Raw genomic sequence first — 23180 nt, forward strand, 5'->3', positions numbered from 1 at the left:
ACAATCAGGCAATCAGCTAGTTTGCAGGAACATGTGAGAGTTTGTCTGCTGGGTGTGAGCTTGCTACGGAAGCAGCTACCATAGACGCCAACCATGATCCTGAGAGATAAGCTCAAGACATAACCTGTCTGTTATGTAATTAACTACAACTGTACAACTGGATAATGTTTCTTCACATGGTACAGTTACAATGCGAAGAAATTGGAGAACAATTTATTAAATACACAAAATGTAAACATATGGTCATTGGGTAAAATGTACAATCACTCAACAAGCTTTATGTGTTGATTCTGGGCAATAATACATTCATTCATTCATCTTCTGTAATTGCTTCATTCTGTTCAGGCTCATGGTGGATCTGGAGCCCAAAGGGAATCACTGGACACAAGGCAGTAACACACCCTGGAGAGAGTGCCAGTCCATCAAAGGGCATCACACACTAACCCAGTCACTCACACCTGTGGGCAATTTCACACACTCATCCAGCCAGTCAGTTTTGCATAGCTGGTTCACATGTGTTTTTGGACTGTGGGAGGAAAGCAAAGCACCTGGAGGAAACTCAAGCAGACACAGGTAAAACACAGCAAATTCGTCATATACAGTGACAGGGAGCACTCACATCCCCAGGACCCTGGAGCTGTGTGAAACTGAAACTAACTCTTGCACCACTGTTCTGCCCATGGGTAAAATGTTTACATGATTTAAGTCCCTGAGTTCAGTAGGTTAACAGCACTAAGCTGGGAGGACAGTGCCCGCAAAGGATAAAATTGTATGGCAAAGTATGTTGGTATGACAAATGAGGTCAAATTTTGAAAGTAATTCTGGATTAGTTTTATTGAATTATTAATTCATTTATCTCCTGAAACTGCTTAATCCTGTCCAGAATCATAATGGGTCCGGAACCTACACAAATCTCTGGACACAAGGCAGTAACACACACTGGAGAGGGCACCAGTCCAACACAGGTCATAACTCTGTTTCAGAGTAAATGCTGTAAACATATATATGACTCAGGGTTAACAAACCACAAAGCCTGAGGGAGAGAGTCTCACTGCCAGGGAAGAACCCATTCCTTTCTTGCCCTCTACCCACTCCCCTCTCTCTCTGTGTCACACTGGTATGTGTACAGTAATGGGTGAGAGAAGCAGAGGGCGCATACCTATATGCATGATTTCACTCTACCTGTAGGTGTGTGTGGTGAGAGAGATGGAGGTGGAGATATTAGCAGTACAAAAAAATACACTTAGGTAATGACTGTCATCTAAACATATCAGTCATATGACAAAAGAGAGGAAGAGCACTCTTATCTGTGTGTTAGTTTGTTGAGTGAAACATTTTTACATTTGTCTTTATTTTCTTTTCATCTCTTTGCTTCAAATAGTTTTGCATAATGGCTGAATGATGCTCAGGGCAGCACGCTGGCGCAGCAGGTAGTGTCGCAGTCACACAGCTCCAGGGACCTGGAGGTTGTGGGTTTGATTTCCGCTCCGGGTGAATGTCTGTGAGGAGTTTGGTGTGTTCTCCCCGTGTCCCCCGCGTGGGTTTCCTCTGGGTGCTCCGGTTTCCTCCCACAGTCCAAAAACACATGTTGGTAGGTGGATTGGCGACTCCAAAAGTGTCCGTAGGTGAGTGTGTGAGTGAATGTGTGTGTGTGTGTGTGTTGCCCTGTGAAGGACTGGCGCCCCCTCCAGGGTGTATTCCTGCCTTGCGCCCAATGATTCCAGGTAGGCTCTGGACCCACCGCGACCCTGAACTGGATAAACGGTTACAGATAATGAATGAATGAATGATGCTCCCCCTGTAGAAGACACAGAACAGATAAATCAGGAAAACAACAGTTTCCATAGAAAAGTGTAGATACACAGTATTTTATCAACTTTCCACCAGAGATTTGTTTATACACACACACACACAAAAGAAAAAAAGATTTCACTAAAAATGGTCAGGGTCCAAAGCAGTCCCAGGAATTGACTATATCTGACAAACAGCATCAGATACTCTGTATATGTCTCCCTTTAAACTGATAGTACCTGACTTCTTAGAAAATCAAGTTTCCATTTAAGCTCAGTCTTTCCCAAGAAGGATTGCTGTAGGTTACATGAGTGCAGATATTTAGGTATTTCCAACAGCCCTGCAAGAGTTCTGCAGTGTGATACCAATCAACATTTTCCTTTTAAGCAACAGACATGGCTCTGGCATGTAAAAACCTGTCAAATGTTATTTGAGAAGTGACAATTTAGAAAGTGACCGTGTCCTGAACTCTCTGTCACATTAACATGGCCACACTTGATTGCAGCCTGCCAAAAAGATCTCTTTCACATAGAAGCACCTAAAGATAATGTGGGACAGGGAAAGGCAAGAGATTATCGCAAAGTTTCCTCCTAATGTCTGATTCATTCTTTAAATTCATTCATTCACTGTTCATTGCTTTAAAGCTGCAGAGTGAGAAGAGTTTAAGTAATGTCACAGCAAGTCTCTTAGCTGTGTGGTCATATATAAAATTGGCAGACCAAATTGAAAGGGAAAATATTATGGAAAAAAAACCTTTTCAGTGCATTAGCACATTAATTTGGAGATCTGGAGTACAAACCAACAAATAAAGTGTAAAACAAAACAACTCTGCCTATATCCGAAAACATGGCGCAAAGCCAGCTGTTCCAATTTTGTTCTGCACCTTTTGTAGAGTGAAGACGCTACAGAGTTGTACCACTTCCTTGAGAGCCTCCCCAGCCACAGCGCTGGACCTGTGTTTATGTAAGAGGGCAAACACAAGGTTAAACGGAGCAATCAAATACAATGAGTGCTGAGAAATGAGTACTGATTAAATATAGTGAAAATGACACTGGAGAAGTTCACCCACGGCTTATTAACAGATGTTTCATTAAGACCCCAGGGAACTGTGTTAACCTGTAGAAATGGGTGTATAATATGTCCCCTTTAAATATTCACTGTGTTGTTACAGTGTTATGTTATCACCATCAACATGTTGGTATCATCAATACACTACAATTGCACTCTAATCTGTTATAAGTCTACCCTGTTAATAGTAGGTCCAGCTTAGCTGGATATATAATAATAATAATAATACAATGGAGCCGGGCTGGACAGCATATCCATAATTAGCAGTACATTGATATGTTTAGCTCAGACAGCATTTTACAAGCTTTAATTACTGGTTGGTGTTTCCTCAATCATTTTGAAAAATAATATATGCAAATGTATTAAGTCATCTTATGTCAAGTATGTTCGTTCATTCATCTAATTTCTTCTTCTTTAGAAAATTTGTTTTAGATGTGTTATAATGTTTCACACACATGCACATATCTCTTTTTTAATGGACATCCTGAAATAGCATGAAATTGTATCAGAAAAGAAGACCAAGGACTCTCTTGATTATCGATTACCTATGCACTAATGAAGTATAATGCACTGTTGCTGATTAGAAGCAAGTTACTTCACTACGTGCGATGCATTACCAAGGGAACTTGTCTTCAGCTTGCGCTGCATCACAGCTGTGCTATAATTTCACAATAACACACTTCCTCTTGTGTTCTATTGCTTAAATGTATATTTGAATTATTGGGGTTAATTATTATCGGTATATATTATGAAGTAAAATATGTAAGTAGCATTTTGTGCTAAAATATGAGGGGGTAACAGGAACCAGCTTGAAACTTTTGCAAGACAGTTACCCTTTAGGCCATTCTCTTTTTCCAACAAATGACTCTGTCAGCAGTAAAAATGAACAAACTCATCCTGAACCCTGGAACAGGGGCTAACCCCAGGCACTCACACTGGGTGGGTGTGGGTGTGGGGCGTTTTAGGAGTTTGCCTTACAGTACTATATCTTTAGTGCCAAGTCTCAGAACAATGGTGATTAATAACGTTGTTTTTTAACAGCCAGACAAGTCTAAAACAGCAATCTTAATAAATATTGGAAGATGTTTAAAGAGCATGTATAAAAAGTCCTGTATCATCAAAACTAAGAGATACAGAAAATGAACAGCATTGAAGTAGGCTTCCAATTGCACTTTATCCACTCTATTCCAATCGGGAGTCTGTCCACATTGTCTGGTGCATGACTCGCTGCTCGATGAGAAAGGTCAGCTATATTCAACTTAATGCAATGTAGTGGCCTCATTGGTTTTAGACAATCAGCCATGAGCAGATTGAGCTTTGCCTGGTTCTGATTAGACAGCAACAAATTCATTGCTTAATTTCTGTTATACTGGAAAAATGTGCATGTGGCGAATAGAGCCAGGTTACATAGTGGAATGTTACAAGAAAAAATGCAAGTGGACACCTAATTTAGTTTAATAATTTTGCTTAATATATATATAATATAATATATTATATATATATTATATATATATATAATATATATATAATATAATATATATATATATAATATAATATAAAATTCTGAAATGTTATTGTGTTCTCAAATGGTCATAAATATAATTTTGTAATATAATTATTAAAGAACCAAAACTCTAAACCAGAGTTGTCCAGATCAACTAGAAATTGTCAAATATACAAATTATATCTAGTATGACAGTAATATATAATGTAAATATTTTCCACTTATGAGACCACATTTGCCACTATGAACTTTTGAATTGCTGAAGTCAAGTGTCGGCAAGTGACAGACATCAGATACAGGCAGAACCCACATAAGTGCAAGCATCAGTGAAAAATAGAGATCACTTGTACTCTGCCAAGCCATCAGACAGGTTCTCAAAACAACATGATATCAAATTCTGAGCATGCACTCTCTTGCTTTTCACTGGATTCAATACACAGACTCTTTCTGAGAAGCCCCCACCAATCACAGCATGACAAATGTTAACTTCAGTCTGTATCCTGCACTGCCACCCAACTTTATCTGTTCAATCTTATGCTCTTACTGCAAGTACAGCACATAAAGAACTTGTGGTATTACATTTACTCCTTTACTCCATAAATTAATTCTCTGTTTCTAGTTCACAATGTTTACAACTGCACAAGCAGGGATGTGGCAGACTTTTACAAATCCCCTAACACCTATCTCCATCGGTCTTACATTTGCCTGCCACCCACACCCTCCCTCACCTCACCAAGTCCACATACTGGACATTCAGTTTCTTCCTTTCGAATGCTTCATCTACTGCATCCTTAAATGAAACTGCTAACTCTATTCAACATAAGGAAGATTAGGCCATACCTAACTCAACATGCAACACAGCTTCTTGTTCAGACGTTAGTAATCTCCCATCTTGACTATTGCATCGCCCTCCTGACAGGTCTTCCGGCCTGTGCTGTGAGACCACTACAGATGATCCAGAATGCTGCAGCACGCCTGGTTTTCAACCAGCTTAAAAGAGCACATGTCACTCCCCTATTAGTTGAGCTGCATTGGCTACCCTTAGCTGCTCACATCAAATTTAAGTCACTAATGATGGCCTTCAGAGTATTCGCTGGCTCTGCTCCCATCTACCTCAATAGACTCTTGGTTTTAAGAGTCTATCGAGGTAGATGGGAGCAGAGAAAGTGAATACTTTTTAACTCATATGTTAGCGCCCGCCCTCTCTGTTCCTCAAAGGAGCGCCAACTAACACGGCCAACCCCCCGTACAGGTCAGTCGAGGCTATTCTCATCTCTGGTACCACGCTGGTGGAACGAGCTTCCAAGCACTATCTGAGCCACAGAAACCCTCTCCGCATTCAAGAAATCCTTGAAGACCCAGCTCTTCCGAGAGTATCTTTAATGCACTTATTACTTCCTGGCATACTGCACTCAATGTAAGGTAATTTGTATAAATTGTACTGTAGTTTGAATGTTAGATCCTCTTTTGTAAATTGCTTTGGATAAAAGCGTCTGCCAAATGCATGTAAAAATGTAAATGTAATCATTTTATTACTACAGCCACTTGTCAATGCATTAACCTCTAGGCATTTGCTGTCCAACAAACATGCTAAAACCCTTAGCAACTGATTATATTATGTATACCGATCCTGTGGAAAACTAACCTTACAAGCTGATAGAATATGCTTCAGCGTACCAACTTCTATACATAATCTACAACTAGGGTCTTCACCTACCCACTGTCCAAGATTTTGTGGTGTTGGAAGGACGTTGTAAGTTTCTCCCAGCAAACACTTAATATGACTTGCCTTCACCACCCACAACTCTTTCCAAGAAATCTTCCACTTCTCTAGATTTTCCCATCAAAGCCACTGGCCTTGTTTTGCCTGTGATGCTGATGTGGCACACCGTGCCTCTTCCTGCTCGTGAATAAAACTAGTCATCAATTGCCTTCTCTCTGGTGATGTGGTCTTATTAATAGCTTTCCACGGAACACCTGACCCATGTCCTGCTCTTCCACACTGTATTTGGCTATAAGCTCTAATGAGCTCCTGGTTACCTGCATGGCCACTTTCAGATTCCACTTCCTTCCTTCTTTTGTGACAGGTGCTACTGCTTTTACCGCTGCATGCTTTGATCCTGACAAAATCATCTCATGACTCACCTTTGCACATTTCAATTCCTAAACTAAATTTGTGAGCGGTAACTCCAGTACCCCTCTCTCATAGCATGCCACACTTAACTTAATATTTAAACACTGCGGCAGCCACTTAGCCACTTCCTTATGGCCTTGTTCAACTTCCCTGGCAAACACAATCTATCAATGCACATTCTTCACAGCCTTCACCACTTGAGCTTTTAGTCCCACAGCTTTCTCAGTATCATTTAGTGCTGTACTATACCATCTACCTAAACTCTTCACTTGTCTCTCCAGTACCATAGGGATCACTTCTCCTTCCATCAAACCATTTTCCTGCACATGTTTTCCTTTGACAATCAACAGATTTCTAGACTTGCTTGGTTTAACTTTCAGTCTAGCCAAACTTAGATTATCATTTAACTTCCCCACCAACAGCTGTGTGCAAGGCACAGTAAGTTAAGGCAAGGTTTATTTATAGAGCACCTTTCGTACACAATGGCAATTCAAAGTGCTTTACAGTGCTATACAGAAAGATTACAGTAGAATATAAAAAGTAAAAGAAAAACAATATTACAGTAGAATTTAAAAAGTAAAAGAAAATAAAAACAATTTTTTTCAGTAAAACTATTCAGTAAAATTTAAAACAATAAAAAAAAATAGTAATAAAAAAGGACAGTTATTAAAATGGTACTAGAAATAAAATAAGTAAATCTACATTTTTAATTTGATCTAAGTGCAGCGCTATTCTTTAGTCTAGATTTGAAGATAGTAATATTTGGGGCAAATCTGATGTCTTCCAGGAGCCTCACTCTGTGTGGTTCTGACCTGGGGCACCACTTGCTGACCAGTCCCGAGTGTTCTGAGGGGCCTACTGGGTTCATACACTTCTAGTAGATCTGAAATATATTTTATATATATAGTTTATTGATTTATAAACAATTAATGACACTTTAAAATCAATTTTGTGTTTAATTGGCAGCCAGTGCAGTGACCTGAGGACAGGAGTGATGTGCTCGGTTCTCTTGGTTCTGGTAAGAGTTCTAGCTGCCGCACTTTGAATAAGCTGCAGCTGCCTAACTGTGGACTTGGGAAGTCCAGTAAGGAGACCATTGCAGTAGTCCAACCTGCTAGAGATGAATGCATGAATGAGTTTTTCTAAGTCTGGTTGTGACACATACCCTTTGAATTTTGATATGTTCTTAAGGTGATAAAATGCAGATTTTGATCCTTGTGGAACACCGCAGGTCAACGATGTTTGTTTTGATTTATAATTGCAAATAGCAATAAAGTAGTCTCTATCCGCTAGATATGATCTTAACCAGCTAAGAACTGTTCCTGAAAGCCTCCTAATGCAGCACTAAGATCGAGAAGCACTAGCACAGATTTTACCACTGTCTGTGTTTAGACGGATGTCATTTAGGATCTTTATGAGGGCAGTTTCTGTGCTATGATGTGGACGGAAGCCTGACTGGAAGTCATCATAACAGTGTTCATGTAGAAATTTGCTGAGCTGAATAAAAACAACTTTCTCAATAATTTTGCCTATGAAAGGAAGATTAGAGATTGGTCTGTAGTTGTTCAGGATAGTGCTGTCTAAACTTAAGAGAGGTTTGATTACTGCAGTTTTTAACGCTTGAGGGAAGATCCCCGAAAGTAGAGACCCATTTACTATTTGCAGTATGTCCTCAAATAGACAACAGAAGACTTCCTTCGTAAAGTGTGCAGGCAACACATCTAATGTGCATGTGGATGGTTTTAGATGTTGGACAGTTTTCTCTAGAGTTTTCAAATCAATAGCAGTGAATTTAGACAGGGTACATTTCAGATTTTGAGGCTGTATCAGAACAGCTCTGCTGTCAAAGGCCTTTTTTAAGATCGCTTGCCGGATATTTAGAATTTTATTGCTAAAGAAAGCTGCAAATTAATTACATTTTTCCACAGAGAGTAGTTCTGGGTTTACCTGTTTTGGTGGATTTCTCAGCTGATCAATTATTGTGAATAATGAGCGGGCATTGTTAGAGCTTTACTAATGATGTCAGAGAAGTAGGTTTGTCTGCCCTTTCTAACATCCAAATTGTATTTTTAGAGTTTCTCTTTATAAATTTCCAAGTGAATGTGAAGTTTAGTGTGCCTCCATTTACGCTCAGCCTTTCTGCACTCATTTTTCTTGGATTTTACCCCCATGCTGCATCACCATAGTGCTTTCTTCTTACCAGATACACTTTTTGTTTTCAGAGGGGCCAATCAGTCAATAAGATTCAGAGCTTTGGAGTTAAGGTTCGCAAGATCGCCTTCAGGAGAAGAGATATAATGCACTGTGTTTTTGACATAAACAGCTCCTTCGTGTTCTCAGTAAAATATCTTTTCTTCACACTGACAGACCTGGTTTGAGCAGCTAAGAGTGGTTTCAATATTTAAAATGACACAGAAGTGGTCAGAGATCCCTAAATCTTTCACAGATATAGATGAAATATTCAGCCCTTTGGTAATGACCAAGTCCAGTGTGTGTCCGTGGTTGTGGGTAGGTACATTCACATGCTGGGATAGACCAAAAACATCAAGTAAAGAATAAAGTTCTTTAGTAGTTTTGTCCAAGATATTATCTAAGAGCACATTAAAGTCTCTTGAGATGACAAAGTGATCAAAGTCAGTTGAAATGAATGTTAGCAGCTCAGTAAATTCATCAATAAAGTCTGCAGAGTATTTAGGTGGTCTATAAATAGTAAGTATTAAAATATGAGGTGCACCTTTTAGCACAGTATTTAGATACTCAAAAGAGAGGAAGTCACCAAATGCTGCATGCTTTCATTGAAATATATGTTTAAACAGGGAGGCTATTCCACCACCTTTTCTGTTTTCTCTACATACATTATTAAAACTATAGTCTGGGGGAGCGGATTCTAAAAGGACAGCAGCATTGGTGCTGTTTTCTGGCCAGGTTTCTGTTAAAAGCAAAAATTCTAAATTGTGTGAGGTGATAAGTTCACTGACTATAAATTATTTATTTGTAAGAGACCTAATATTAATAAGAGCTAGTTTTAAAACAAAGGTCTTTGGTTCCAGATCTGACTGATGTCTAAGGACATACTTTAGGTTGGAAATATTTACACTATCTGTTTTGTACTCCCTGTGTTTTCTATTTCTGATAAGTACTGGAATGGGAGACATTACAGACTCACAGTAGTCGTCAGCACTGTCACGTCGTCCATGTAAGCCCTAATTGGGGGAAGCCGAGTACAGTCATGGAACCTCTCCCCACCTACGACCCACTTAGAGGCCCTAATTACTACCACCATTGCAATTGCAAATGCTAATGGTGAAATCATACATCCAGCCATTATACCTATTTCTAATCGCTGCCATGGTGTAACAAATTCCCCTGTACTAAAGCAAAACGGAATATCCTCAAAGTATGCTTTAACCAGCCTAGTAACCTTATCTGGCACCTGAAAGTATTGAAAGGCTGTCCACATTAGTTTGTGGCACTGAGCCAAATGCATTAGCTAAATCTAGGAAAACAATACACCCAATATGGCACGCCATTAGGTGCTGGAGCAGAACCTACCTTTGAATGATGCACCACATCTTGAACCTCATTCTATTTTGGTGAGCTAACCTCCATTTGCCACTCAGTTTCACCTAGTGGTGGAATATCTCATGGCAGCTCTAGCTCCTTTGCCTTACACCACTGAAATATTCCCTCTTTCTAACTTTTAAACTCCAAGATTTCTCCTTACCATATAAGGGCTTCACAACATTAAAAGAATTACTAAAGAACCCTGCCTAGCATGTTCCTTCTTTTTCCTCCTTTTCTTCAAGTTCTCTGCTCTTTTTAACACTGACAGCATACCCTTAAGCTCTTTCTGTAGTACCTTAATATAATTTCTTTCTTCTTCCCCTATTTGCCTTCGCTGCTTTCTAAGAGTCCTTAACTCCTGTTTATTTCTACTTGCTGTCTTGATTGTCTTGTCCCCTTTGCTTTTTCTGCAATGTACCAAACCTTTCCATTCCATATTGGTAAATAATGCTACCTAAACTATTCAGTTTCTTCTCTGAGAGAGCGAGAAAGAGAGAGAGAGAGAGAGAGAGAGAGAGAGAGAGAGAGAGAGAGAGAGAGAGACAGACAGACAGACTGACTGTTACCTAAGGATGCCTTCACGCATATTAATTGTAGCGGCACAGAAAGAGTCCCATTGATGAATCAGCACAATGAAGAAGGGCCCAAAGGAAGCACTGGAATTCTATTATCTCATTTTTTTCTCCTCCCAGCCTCTTTTTCCAGCTTGTGTTTGTGTGTTTGCTGCTGTCTTTTGGATGCAAGGGGTAGGCTGGCGACAAAGTGATCGTTGTGTTCTGGGTCACAGCGAGACAAAAACACAGAAGGCACACTCTGCCTCCTGTGTCTGAACTAAATGGCTGGTCCCACCACAGTGAAAATGACAGAGTGATTAATATTTCTTCATCATCTATCATTGATATTTAAATGTCAATGCCTTTAACAAACAGTGGGATCAACCTGGTGTAGTGTTGAATTTCTGGGTACTGTAAGTGAGGAGCTTTTATAATAAAGAAACTGCTCCTAATATTGCATATGTACAGTTCATTAAATCATGTGCCCCCCCCCCCAAAAAAAAAGGCCTGGCAATGAAGAATATATATCAGTCATTTAATTTTTTATTAGCACTACTTACTTATCCAGTCTTAATAGCGGTAAAAGTTTTTGTAGCCTAACCATTCATTTAAATGCAAAACTGCAGCCCAATAAACAGAAGGAATGCTTTAGAGACTGATTAATTTTTAAATAGAGGGCATTAAATTAAGGTTTTTTTTTTGTTTGTTTTTTTTTTTTTTGCAAGAGCTCAGTTCTAGAGATTTTCTGCAGTCATGAAACTGACATCACTGCCCTAAAAAACCTTGCATTTCTATTAACATATGTTCATTAACACTTTGAAAATTATAAAAAGAATGAACCAGTAGAAATGCTACATAATAAGAAGCAAATCTCTTTAGGTTAATTTCCCATAAAATTCAATAAAAAGTGTATTGTTCTGTGAAGTTACACTTTTGGAGATAATGGTTTTTCATTTTTTGACGGTCTTTAGAAAAAAATGCAGGAATAAAATCAATGGGATATATTAAAATACATTAAGATAATAGTATTCCAGTGATTTCCTGTTACTTTTTTGGCTAGTTTGACTACATCATATTTAGAGCTAAGCTTTTCAAAAACAGCATAATGCTAAAGTTCAATAATTATATAAAGAGTGTTCAAAATAGCATCTACCATCTTCCAGTGATCTTTACAGTGGCACTTTGGAAACCCTGATCTTTAAGGATGAATTTCACTTGTGGGTACACTTTCATTACAAAACACAAGACTGTATGCTCCAAAACTAAGAAGCAACTTAAGCCAATTTCATTAAAGTTCATGTTATAAAAACTACAGAGGCTTCACAGAAACACATGACTCTGGCAAAACTTTCAATTGATATAAGTATAATAATTAAAAGATCAAAATCAAAAATGTGTCTTTAAGAATCCATCTGTTCTTAAGGTTATCTAGATAAAGTTTTTAAGAGTGTAGAATTGCAGGTAGATTCTGGGTTTACATCAAAAAATAAATACATATTTTAAAATATATGTGCTAAGAGGGGGCTAATAAACCTTTTATCTGCTAAGAAATGGGTGGTGTCTATTAATCTGTGTTCCTGGTGCCCATAGTGAGCAGAAACCAGGAGGCGAGGAGAAGAACAATGAGAGTCTGTGTGAATCTCATTAACATCTGGAATAGAGGGAAGAAAAAAAGCTGTTTACTCTGTCCAGATCCACAGACATAGGCCAGCCTTTTGAGTGAGAGAGAGAGAGAGATAGAGAGAGAGAGAGAGAGAGAGAGAAGCCAAGCTAATGACGGGTGTGATGAGTAGAAACTGACTTGGATGAAAATGAAGCGGATCTACAGACAACTGCCAAGAGCCTGAAGCTTCTAAATTGACCTTTTTGAAGAAAACAAGTCAGAAGACGGTGCTCTTAACAGGTTTGACCCCAATTTCTGCAGAGCTGTATTATCTTACTATACTGTCTGGTACTGTTTGCTTAATTGATGTTACATCAAAGCCTCATTGCTTACTAATGATCAAATGCTAAAACTGTGCTTTTCATACAAGGAAAAAAAGATACAATTATGTAATATATCCAGGTCCGTTCTCAGCCAAGCCTAGTTTAGCATGTCTCTGCTCAGTACAGCTAACTTGAATAAGCAAGCACTTACTGAGGCATATCCCATATACCGAAGCAGGTACTGGAGTAACCCCAGTAATCCTTGTATTATGTAACATGCTGAGAGAATATAAACTAGTGCCGAGTGATTACCAGAGAAGTTGCCATATAAACAAAGAAGTTGGGAGTTTTTGTAAAATACGATTAAAACAATGATCTTTGATTTATTAATTATCTTGCAGTTTTATTCAACTGACAAAAATACAAACACTTGATTGTATCTTATGAATATAAATAAATTTAGAATTTAATACCAGCAACACCCTACAAAATTTGGGGGCAAAATAAGAGTGAAAAGTTTAAAGAATATTCACAGCACAACATTTTGAAATATTCCACTATAAACAGCTGAAGATGTAACAACTGAATATATGAGGAGAATCCATCAAATGTTCAGACTGTGCAGCAAAGATGGGTCATGTATCACCACTTGTGCAAAACAAATCAACCATTAATCTTATATTGTGAAAAGATTCAGGAAATCTGGAGGATTCTCTGTTAGGGCAAGAACTGTTTGAATGTGCATCAATCCTCAAGCCCTTTGACGACAATGAATGTCAATTGTCATACTACTACTGTGAAAACAACAGCCATTTGGGATGTGGATTATCTGGGAATTCATGCACTTAACTGATCTCTTAGTGGTCCAGCTCTGTCTCTTGTGGAGCAACATGAAGAATCAGACAGAAGGGACCACAAGCTGTTGAGCAGCTGTCTTGTAGCCAGCAAGAGTGATCAAAACCTCCAATTGCAAAACTTCAACCATATGTTATCCTCAGTTCTCAAACAATTAAAAAGTGTAACATAACACAGTGGGAAATTTCTCTGTCCCAACTTGTTTGAAGCGTATTTCAGGCATCAAATCATACATTTATTTATATTTACAAAATAAAATTCATTCAGTCAATAAAATCATTGGGAATATTTTCTTCTTCTGTCAGTTAAATGAAGCCTCAAAATTATCTTTTATTATTTTTAATTATTTAAATTATTTTATTGCATTTTACAAACATTTCCTGACATTTCCAAAAATGCCATTTCTATGATGTTTCTAGAAATAAGAATTGTAACTGGATAACTTGAACAATACACTACATCATTGTAAAATATTGTTCCATTGTGTCATTTCTGCCAGTGAAAACATCTCAAACATGAACTGTGCTACTTTGATAGTGACTGCAAGTTTACTCTCCTGGACTTCTGCCATTATTCACCACAGTGAGAAAGGTAATCAGCAATCAGCATAATGCACACTTCATATGCAAAAGTATCTACCCATTGTTAACTGGTGAATTGGACTTTAAAGTGCACCTATTTATGACAGTGATTGAATTTCAAAACCATTCTTCATCATATAATCTCTTAAGAAAACATTGCCAGTAAATGGGATGTTTTAGAGCAGCCACTCATCTATCATCATATCCTTTGGTAAATGTGGGCAAGGAAGGTAATATCTCCCCATCATTTGGCTGTGGAGCAATAGAACTGCATTCTCTCAAGTGATGGAGCCATCCAGTTCCTTTTAAACGAGTTGCATTGAGAAAAATAGACATCCATCAGTTTCACTTGTGAAAGAAAGCAATCAAATTCTACCAGACAAGTACGTACTTACAAATGTGTGTCACAAAGGGTTCTTTGTGCGATGTAAATATTTTTCCCCTAAGGGACGACAGAAGGTATTGATACAGAAAATGAGGTGTGAATATAAAAAACTTTAAAAAGTTTAAAGTACCTCTAAATACATACACTATAGCAAGCACATTTAAATTGGAAAAAGATTTACATTACAGTTGATGTATATAGAAGCTGCTACTGCAGGAAATAGGAATAATATCCTCACTCATATATATACCCCTTTCAGAAGAAACAGTGGGTGAGTAGCTATCTATAGACTTATTGACAAACAGAAATTAGCCAAATCATTACTTTGACCTAATTACACTCCCTGTCTATGTTAACAGCACTACTTACTATATTGGTGCACTTTGTAGTTCTACAATTACAAAGTTTACTCCATTTGCTACACAGCATACATTGTTAGCTCCCTCTCAACTTTTTTTAGTAGTAACCCAGATAACATCCATACAGCAGGCAGTATTTGGTTGCAGCACTGCAGTTACACTGATGTAGTGGTTGTGGGTTAGTGTGTACTGCACATTTACAAGTGGATTAGACACACCAGGGCTGCTAGATTTTAAAAAACCCACAGTGTCACTGCTGGACTGAGAATAGTCCAACCAAAAATGAGGACTGTGTCCTTTGATAACACTGATCAAAGATTAGAGGTGAACTAACGCAACAGGTGAGCTTCTTATTTTGCATCCACAGGGTGGATCAACAAAGGTAGGTGCATCTAGTGGACTGTAAAGGGGCAGCACTGCTGTGTCCGATTCATGTATAGTGTACTTTAAGCGTCTTCAGGATAATATTGGTCAAATGCTTACATTTTCCTCCCTATGAAACACGGTCTTCCAGAGAAACAGAAAGAGCTGCAGTATCTGGTGGAGCCGCCGGTGTACGCTGAAGTGAGTGCGCGGCGAGGAGAGAACGCCACTCTGCCATGTTTACTGCGCTCCAGACCCGCTCAATACAGAGTGAAGTGGACTAAAGTTGACCCTCTTAACCGCGGAGTGGAGAACATCGTTCTCATCACCAATGGCCGCTCTGATAAACACTACGGCGTCCTGGGGCCTAGAGCAAGTATTCGCCGCGCGCATGCGCTCGACATCTCTCTGCTTCTGTCCGACCTCGATCTGCAGGACGACGGTGTGTACCGCTGCGAGCTCATCAACGGAATCAACGACGAGAACGTCCACATCACCCTTAGGATCGAAGGTACAGTAGAGTTTCCTAACTCCAGCGCTGCTGCCAGGCAGTACAGTGATTGCCTTACTACTGTAGAAAATTAGGCTGGTAGTAGTACAACTGCTAAGTGTATTTAACCAACATGGGCATTTCCTAACCTGCTTTTTAATTTTTCTGTTGGGGAGTGACTATTGGGATTATTTTTTACCTTAGGTTTACACTAAATCCCCGTGTAGGATATTGGCCCATCATTCCAAACAAATCGTCTAAAGTTATACTACAATCACCCCACAATGAAATTAAATTTAATAGCAATCTAGTTTTATGAGGTATTTCTTTTCTAAAAATAAATAAAAATAAAAACTGTCCACCATAAAATGGAAATCGGAAGACATTTTACTTCGATAGTGTTATATATTTCAAAGTGAGACAGGATATATAAGGCAGCAAACGTAAATGAATGTGACACTATTTATCCATTGAGATTTGATTGAATGATGAAAAGCAGGGGTTTGAAAAGTGATTATTTTGCTTAATATAAATTTGTCAAACCTGCTGGTTTTCACATACACAGTCACTCAACAGAAGACCTGTTACAGGAAGGAATAACATGACTTTTTAAAGATGGTGGAAAAGCAAGAATAATTTTTTTAATGGTATACCATTATAAATATTACTATGACCCAGAACAAAAATAAGTTTATAATACTCCATATTGCTTTTAGCTTGAATGAAAATGAAATCCCACTCACTTGAATGCCATATTATTTGAGCCAAGACAGCAGTATGTTGGAATGTTGAACTATATGCTGGAGTCCGCGCTACTATCAATAAACACAACCTGATTCTGGACATTCACTAATTAGTTTTACACCTAATCTAACCAACCTGAACCATGGCCATCAGTAGCCTTTGAGCAGAGCCTGATCTGTTCCAACAGCAGATGTGATACAAAGGGCTCTTTAAAACAGCATTTGAAATGAACTTGTTAAACTGCTATTGCAGGGGTTGTATTTCCTTATCAGAGCAGCCGTGGTCGTTACAAATTGACGTACTTTGAGGCCAAAAATGCTTGTGCAGAGCAGGATGGTGCACTGGCAACATACAGACAACTCTACAGAGGTAAGTTAAAGAGTTTATCATGAAACCACTAACAAACTGTATATATTTTATTCACTTAGTCTCTCATATTCACAATGCCAAACTAGGTGTGGGTGAAATGACCTAAATACCATATCAAGATATTTAAAGACATTTTTTATAGTACACAATATGTATCTCAGCGCATTGTACAAAGAGAAACAATGTGCTAAAAGCTCTGAATGCAATGGTTTTTAATTCAAACTTCTATATACTTAATTTAATTTTGGACCGTGTCTTATATTCTATATTCTTTATGTCTTTATTTTAATAAAGAAATTGCAATTGCTTAGTGTTTTTTTTAAGTACAGACAACATCCACAGTAATGTTTGAAAGGCATATTTATCACAATAACAATAACGTGTCATGTTTTCATCTCAATTCCACACACAGATTTAAACAAAATAGGAAATCTGCCGTGCTTACTTTATCTCTGTTTGGTTTTTAGAGTAATTAAAGTAACTGCACTGTTCTAAAACAGCTCTTTCTCTGTGTTTTACCATTACCTATCTCATATGAAGCATGGACCGATGGCTTGGACTGGTGTAATGCTGGATGGATAAATGATGGGACTGTCCATTACCCAATCCTGAACCCACGACCAGCCTGTGGAGGAGATCTTCTCGCTGGGATCCGCAGCTATGGACCACGCCACAAGACAAAGGAGCTTTATGATGCTTTCTGCTTCACTTCTACAACTAAAGGTCAGTAGATGGAATATATAGTGATAACAATGTATTGAGGTTGACAAGGTCATGGGAAATGAAGTTGTGTGCAGTTTTAACAACCCTGGTCAAATGACATGTTTGTGTAATATCAAACTGAAAATAAATCTTACTTCCTCTGCAATGAACAATTAATTCTACTCTACTGAATAGAAATAATATTAATATTTACAGAGATTAACATACTTGAAAATTGAAAGGTATAATGTGACATAACATCTTCACTGGCAACATTCATTCATTCATTCATTCATTGTCTGAAACTGCTTATCCAATTCAGGGTTGCGGTGGGTCCAGAGCCTACCCGGAATAACTGGCTGCAAGGTGGGAACACACCCTGGAGGAGGGGCCAGTCCTTCACAGGGCGACACACACACTCACACATTCACTCACACCCTCACACCTACGGACACTTTTGAGTCTCCAATCCGAGGAAGTAAACCCACGTGGACACAGGCAGAACACACCAAACTCCTCACAGACAGTCACCCGGAGTGGGACTCAAACCCACAACCTCCAGATCAACCTCCTGGAGCTGTGTGACTATGACACTCCTGCTGCGCCACCGTGCCACCCCCTTCACAGGCAACAGTTAGTTTAATATATTTTTTTTTCTATTATGTTTTGTCAAATAGGCTGCACGGTGTCGCAGGAAGTGTCGCTGTCACACAGCTCCAGGGACCTGGAGGTTGTGGGTTCGAGCTCCACCCCAGGTGACTGTCTGTGAGGAGTTTGGTGTGTTCTGTCTGTGTCCACGTGGGTTTCCGTCAGGTGCTCCAGTTTCCTCCCACTGTATAAAAACACACGTTGGTAGGTGGAGTGGCGACTCAAAAGTGTCCATAGGTGTGAGTATGTGGGTGTGTGTCAGCCTGTCAAGAACTGGAACCCCCTCCAGGCTGTGTTCCCGCCTTGCGCCCAATGATTCCAGGTAGGCTCAGAACCCTGAACTGGATAAGTGGTTACAGACAATGAAGGAATCATTGAATGTCAAATTCATAACAAAATACAGAATACAAGCAAACTGTAATTGTGTACTAAAATGTAGCTGTGAACTTTAAGGTTTTAAAGCAGGGAAAACCACGACTTCTCTGTGAAGATGAAGATGTTTTTGACATTAATATTTTACTTCAGTATTGCTCTGCATTTTACACTGCTATGATTTTAGCCCCATCAGAATCAAGGCAAAAACCTGTATAACACATTAGCATGATTTACTACCATGTCCATGTGTTATTGGCAGCTTCAAATGTAATAAACTGTTCTGAATGTAGAAGTTTCTTTTCTTTGAAGATGATTGAAAAAGAATCACAGTTTTACAATATTACACAATTACTACCTGCCTTACTGCCTGCTAGCTAGTTGTTTACAAAGATATGTAATACACAATACAAAAATACAAATTTAATTAAAATACACACTATTTAATGAGAGTGTTCTACACTCATGGTCCATTCTCTCAGCTCCACTGAACAGAAAGGAGCACTGTAGTTCTACAGTTACAGACTGTAGTCCAGTTCTGCTCTGCATACATTTGCTTCTCTACCCCTGTTCCTCAATAGCTAGGACCCCCACAGAACAGGTATGATTTTGGTGGTGGATCATTCTCTGCAGTGCTGCAGTGACACTGGTGTGGTAGTGTTTTGTTAGTGTGTGTTGCACTGTTGCAGGATAGCTGAGTGGTGGTCGAAAACTGATTCACAACCAGGAGTTCAAATTCACCAGAAGTTTTATTTTCACCCAAGTACCAACAGTCAAAGAAAATCAACACTTAATATAGTATCTTATCAATCAAAATATTAAGGTCTGCATCCCCATCCAGCCAGCCGAAAATGGCTGAGTTCCCCCTTAAATACCTTTAGGCTATAGGCCTGGCCCAAATACAGGTAAGTTTACAAATTGTAGGGTTAACCATAACCTATCTTTCTTAATTCAATTAAAACCACTTTTAATACTCAATGCTGTTTTAACTAAACAAACCCTTATTTAAAACATTCATGCAATAACATAACAAACAAAAAATACAAGTAGGAAACTTGAGAGAACTCACCCCCCTCTGCTTAATATGGAGGATGGTACAATCCTAACTTTAGCACACACTCAGGACTACATAACCCATCAACCCCCTGTGCCCGTGACTCACAGCAGGTCACCGGCATGCTGGAAGAAACCAGTCAGTCAAACTCATTTCAAACCCACATTGAAACTATTATTTCAGTTAAATATGCCCAGATAATGCTTACACAAAGTAGAAATCATCAACACCCTCAGTTGGCCACCCTGAATAGTGCGAGATAAGCATGATCGTTTGTGTTTATTTTTCAGAGTTCAGAAAATAAGTGTGCTGGACAGGCGCCGCCATAATCACAGAGAGTTGAATAAAAGAGTCCTTAAAACCATATAAATTGTCTGTGCTTTTGTTCCTGGTTCTCTAAAATGTCCTCAGCATGGAACGGACGAGAGCTCCGTTACATGCACCAGTATGAGTGGTTCAGACACAGCTGTGCTGCTAGTGTTTTTAAACCCCTCAGTGTCACTGCTGGATTGAGAATAATCCATCAGTCAAAGATATCCAACCAATAGCATCCTGTGTCCACTGATGAAGGACTAGAGGACGACCAACACAAACTGTGCAGCAACAGATGAGCTACTGCCTTTGACTTTACATCTATAAGGTAGGCCAATGAGGTAGATGCATCTAATAGAGTGGACAGTGAGTGGATACAGTGTTTAAAAATTCCAGCAGCACTGCTGTGTCTGATCCACTCATACCAGTACAACACACACATATAAACACCACCACAAAAGCTTTACTTTTTTGAGAAGGTGTGAGATGTTTGAAGACCTATTTTGGGCCTTCTTTGAGACTCTCCTGTTAATTTGTGTCTCTGATAGGTTTAGTATTCTACATCAGTGGGTCACTGAACTTTTTGGAAGCACTGGATGCATGTAGGGAGGAAGGAGCAAACCTGGCTACTGTAGGACAGCTGTACTCTTCCTGGAGGTTCCTGGGGCTGGACCGCTGTGATGGAGGCTGGCTACAGGACGGCAGTGTGCGTTTCCCCATCACCACACCTAGGGAACACTGTGGAGGAATCCCAGAGCCAGGGGTTCACAGTTTTGGATTCCCCAGCAAGGACACACACATATATGGGGCATATTGCTACAGGTAAATTACCACAGTCAGCCATTTTCTGCACTGGAAAAACTGATTTGGAGATTTAATAAAAAAATAAATAAATGAGACCACTGCCTTAAAGCTTAAATTTTATTGAATTTCACATAATGAGTTCTTTACTCAGATCCTGAGGACCCTCTATCCAACACAGTTAGAGAGAGTTAAGAGAGATTAACTTGAGTTTTGTTCTGTTAATTTACAGTGTGATGTTCAGTGAACTTTTGAGATGGCCATTCCATCTACTGCTATGATATAAAAAAATACAGAACACAGTGTGAAAGGCTACTGATTGTATTCATCTGTACAAGGCAATTTGTGGTGCGTATAATGGTCACAGTTCCCAGGCATCCTAGGGAACCTGGAATATGAATGATTTCCAGTGCTCTACTATGCTTGCAGCAGTGCCAGATGATGTTGTGATACAGCTTGTGTTGTTATATTAGATTTGTGTGAGAATGGGAATAGACGAGTCTGGTGAATCTTTTGTTAAATACCAGTGTCATTTTTTTCCCAAAACATTACACAGATTTAAAATTGGTTTCCTGTTTCAGTTACATCGATCTATCTATTCTTTATTTAAATCAGTTGAGTATTTATTTATTATAATAACATTTTGCTGAGTTCAGCCCCACTTCGCTGTTTGTTGTTTATTTGGTCTGCCCAGTGAATCATGTTGTTCCAAAATTTTGTAAATTAATAATTTGCATTATCATTGTCAAAATAATCTAACCAAACTAATTTCCTACAATCAGAGATATCAAAACTAAAAGAATGCATAAAAACAAAACATCTCAAGGCATGCTATTATTAAAAAAGACATTTTCTGTTCTGCCTGTGGTAACTGTAATTAATGTGCACTACGTTCACTCTTACTTTTGCAGCTATTTCTTTAGTATCACCTTTATATGATATTTTGAAAGTGATGATCAAAAATTTAGTTTTCAATCTGGATGATATTTTGTTATACACATCATCTAACACTGGTGTAATGTATAATATTAGTTACTATAAGTTGTCAAATGCTTGAAAAGTGTCTGTGAATTTATGTCAAAATTAGAGTTAATAATGGACTTATGTACCAAAATAAATAATAATGCAATCTGTTAATACAGTTAGTAAAAGGGCTGTTTTATTTTATTTTATTTTTCATGAAACCCAGAACAAACACATCATTTATGTTGCAAGAATATGGTACCATATACCAGATGGCACCTTATGGCTTGATTTTTTTCAAAATTGTAATAAAATATTACCTTAAAGTGAATAAAAACACTTGTGATGATTTCTGTTATGTAAACGTGTTGATTGGTTGTACTCATTCTTGGTTGTCACTTATGAACTAACTAAATATTCCAAGTGTTTTCAGTGGGGAAAAAAATCAAGCCACGGAATAAATTACAATGAAAGGTTTGTTTACAAAATCAGTAAAGTGCTACACATATCTCAATGACACAACTAATGATAATGTGTGTACCCTTTAAATCTTTAGAGTATTAGTAACCCATTCATTGTCTTTGTTTATTAACCAGTTAGATTCAAGAAAGTTCAACAAAATGTAAAAAAAAAAAAAAAAAAGTTGACACTGTTTTCTGTTCTATTTGTAGTATAAGCTAGTGAAAATAACTCAAAGTTTTCAAAATGTGCATGATTTTCTCATTTTACAAATGAATTATAGTGTAGAATTAAATTAAGCTCTCAGATATGTTTGAGGGAAAATGAAACAAACATAGTCATTAGCAGACTGAACCAGGAAGTAATGTAATTAATAAGCAGAATGAGAATAGAAAATTGGTTTTGATCAGTAAAAACAGAATGTTAGTAAGGGATTTCTGTAATACCAATATCCAGAGAAGTCAGAGACCTGAAAAGCTGAGCACCAAATTGCTTGAAAAGCATGTGTTGTACACTCAGGCACAAATAAATATATATTTTACAATTTTGATCTCGATCATCTGATCTGATTCCAAGGATTATTGACTCAAAACTCTATTAAGGAAACCCAGCCACTATCAGGCAGGTCTTTAGTATGTTAGTCTAACATAATGAGAGATTGCTCAATGCAAAATTTAATAAAGCAAAGTCACTTTTATACAGCTTTAGAGTTTCTATGTCAATTTCTCACTTTTAGCTAACAGCACTGAAGATGGAATTCTAGACCTTAAGTGTAAAATGGCCTAAAACGTATCCTGCTTGACTGATAAGCTCAAGTTTTACTGTGTGGAAAAGAGTTAGGAGCATATTATTAGCCCAATTAACACTATTAGCATGGCCAAGGCCTGCGAATGCCTTCCTCGTCAGAGGGGAACAGACATGTGGCTCCTGATTTTTGTCGAGCCAAATGTTGCTAGAGATATGGTTTTGAGTATGTGTTCATTTTAAAGGGGCTTTTAACATGAGCTGTCATTACAAGTGTGTCAATAATTAGGAAGCTTCAAAATGACTTGTAGTAGTTGATATCTCAGTGGCTGGAAAAAAGATTTAATTTTTTCAGTGTGTGTAAGTTTTTGCATTATATAAATGTTATTATATAAAATCTGTTTGCATATATATATATATATATATATATATATATAT

The 23180-nt window shown here is 38.3% G+C and overlaps 1 protein-coding gene and 1 long non-coding RNA gene across 2 annotated transcripts; one reads left to right on the forward strand and one right to left on the reverse strand.

Annotated features, from left to right (window-relative positions):
• Window positions 1-301: 301 nt before the first annotated feature.
• Window positions 302-15340, reverse strand: LOC136707997 (uncharacterized). Its single transcript, XR_010804306.1, has 3 exons — window positions 15205-15340; window positions 2675-2744; window positions 302-1798 (listed from the first exon to the last, which is right to left on the reverse strand). It is a non-coding gene; the product is annotated as an uncharacterized lncRNA (long non-coding RNA).
• Window positions 12416-23075, forward strand: hapln2 (hyaluronan and proteoglycan link protein 2). Its single transcript, XM_066682244.1, has 6 exons — window positions 12416-12518; window positions 13896-13987; window positions 15236-15595; window positions 16571-16687; window positions 17228-17410; window positions 20324-23075. The coding sequence occupies exons 2-6, from the start codon at window positions 13912-13914 to the stop codon at window positions 20599-20601; spliced, it is 1014 nt and encodes a 337-aa protein (XP_066538341.1). The 5' UTR covers window positions 12416-12518; window positions 13896-13911; the 3' UTR covers window positions 20602-23075.
• Window positions 23076-23180: the final 105 nt, after the last annotated feature.

Source organism: Hoplias malabaricus, chromosome 10, assembly GCF_029633855.1.
Source record: "Hoplias malabaricus isolate fHopMal1 chromosome 10, fHopMal1.hap1, whole genome shotgun sequence".
In the NCBI taxonomy this organism is placed as follows: Eukaryota; Metazoa; Chordata; class Actinopteri; order Characiformes; family Erythrinidae; genus Hoplias; species Hoplias malabaricus.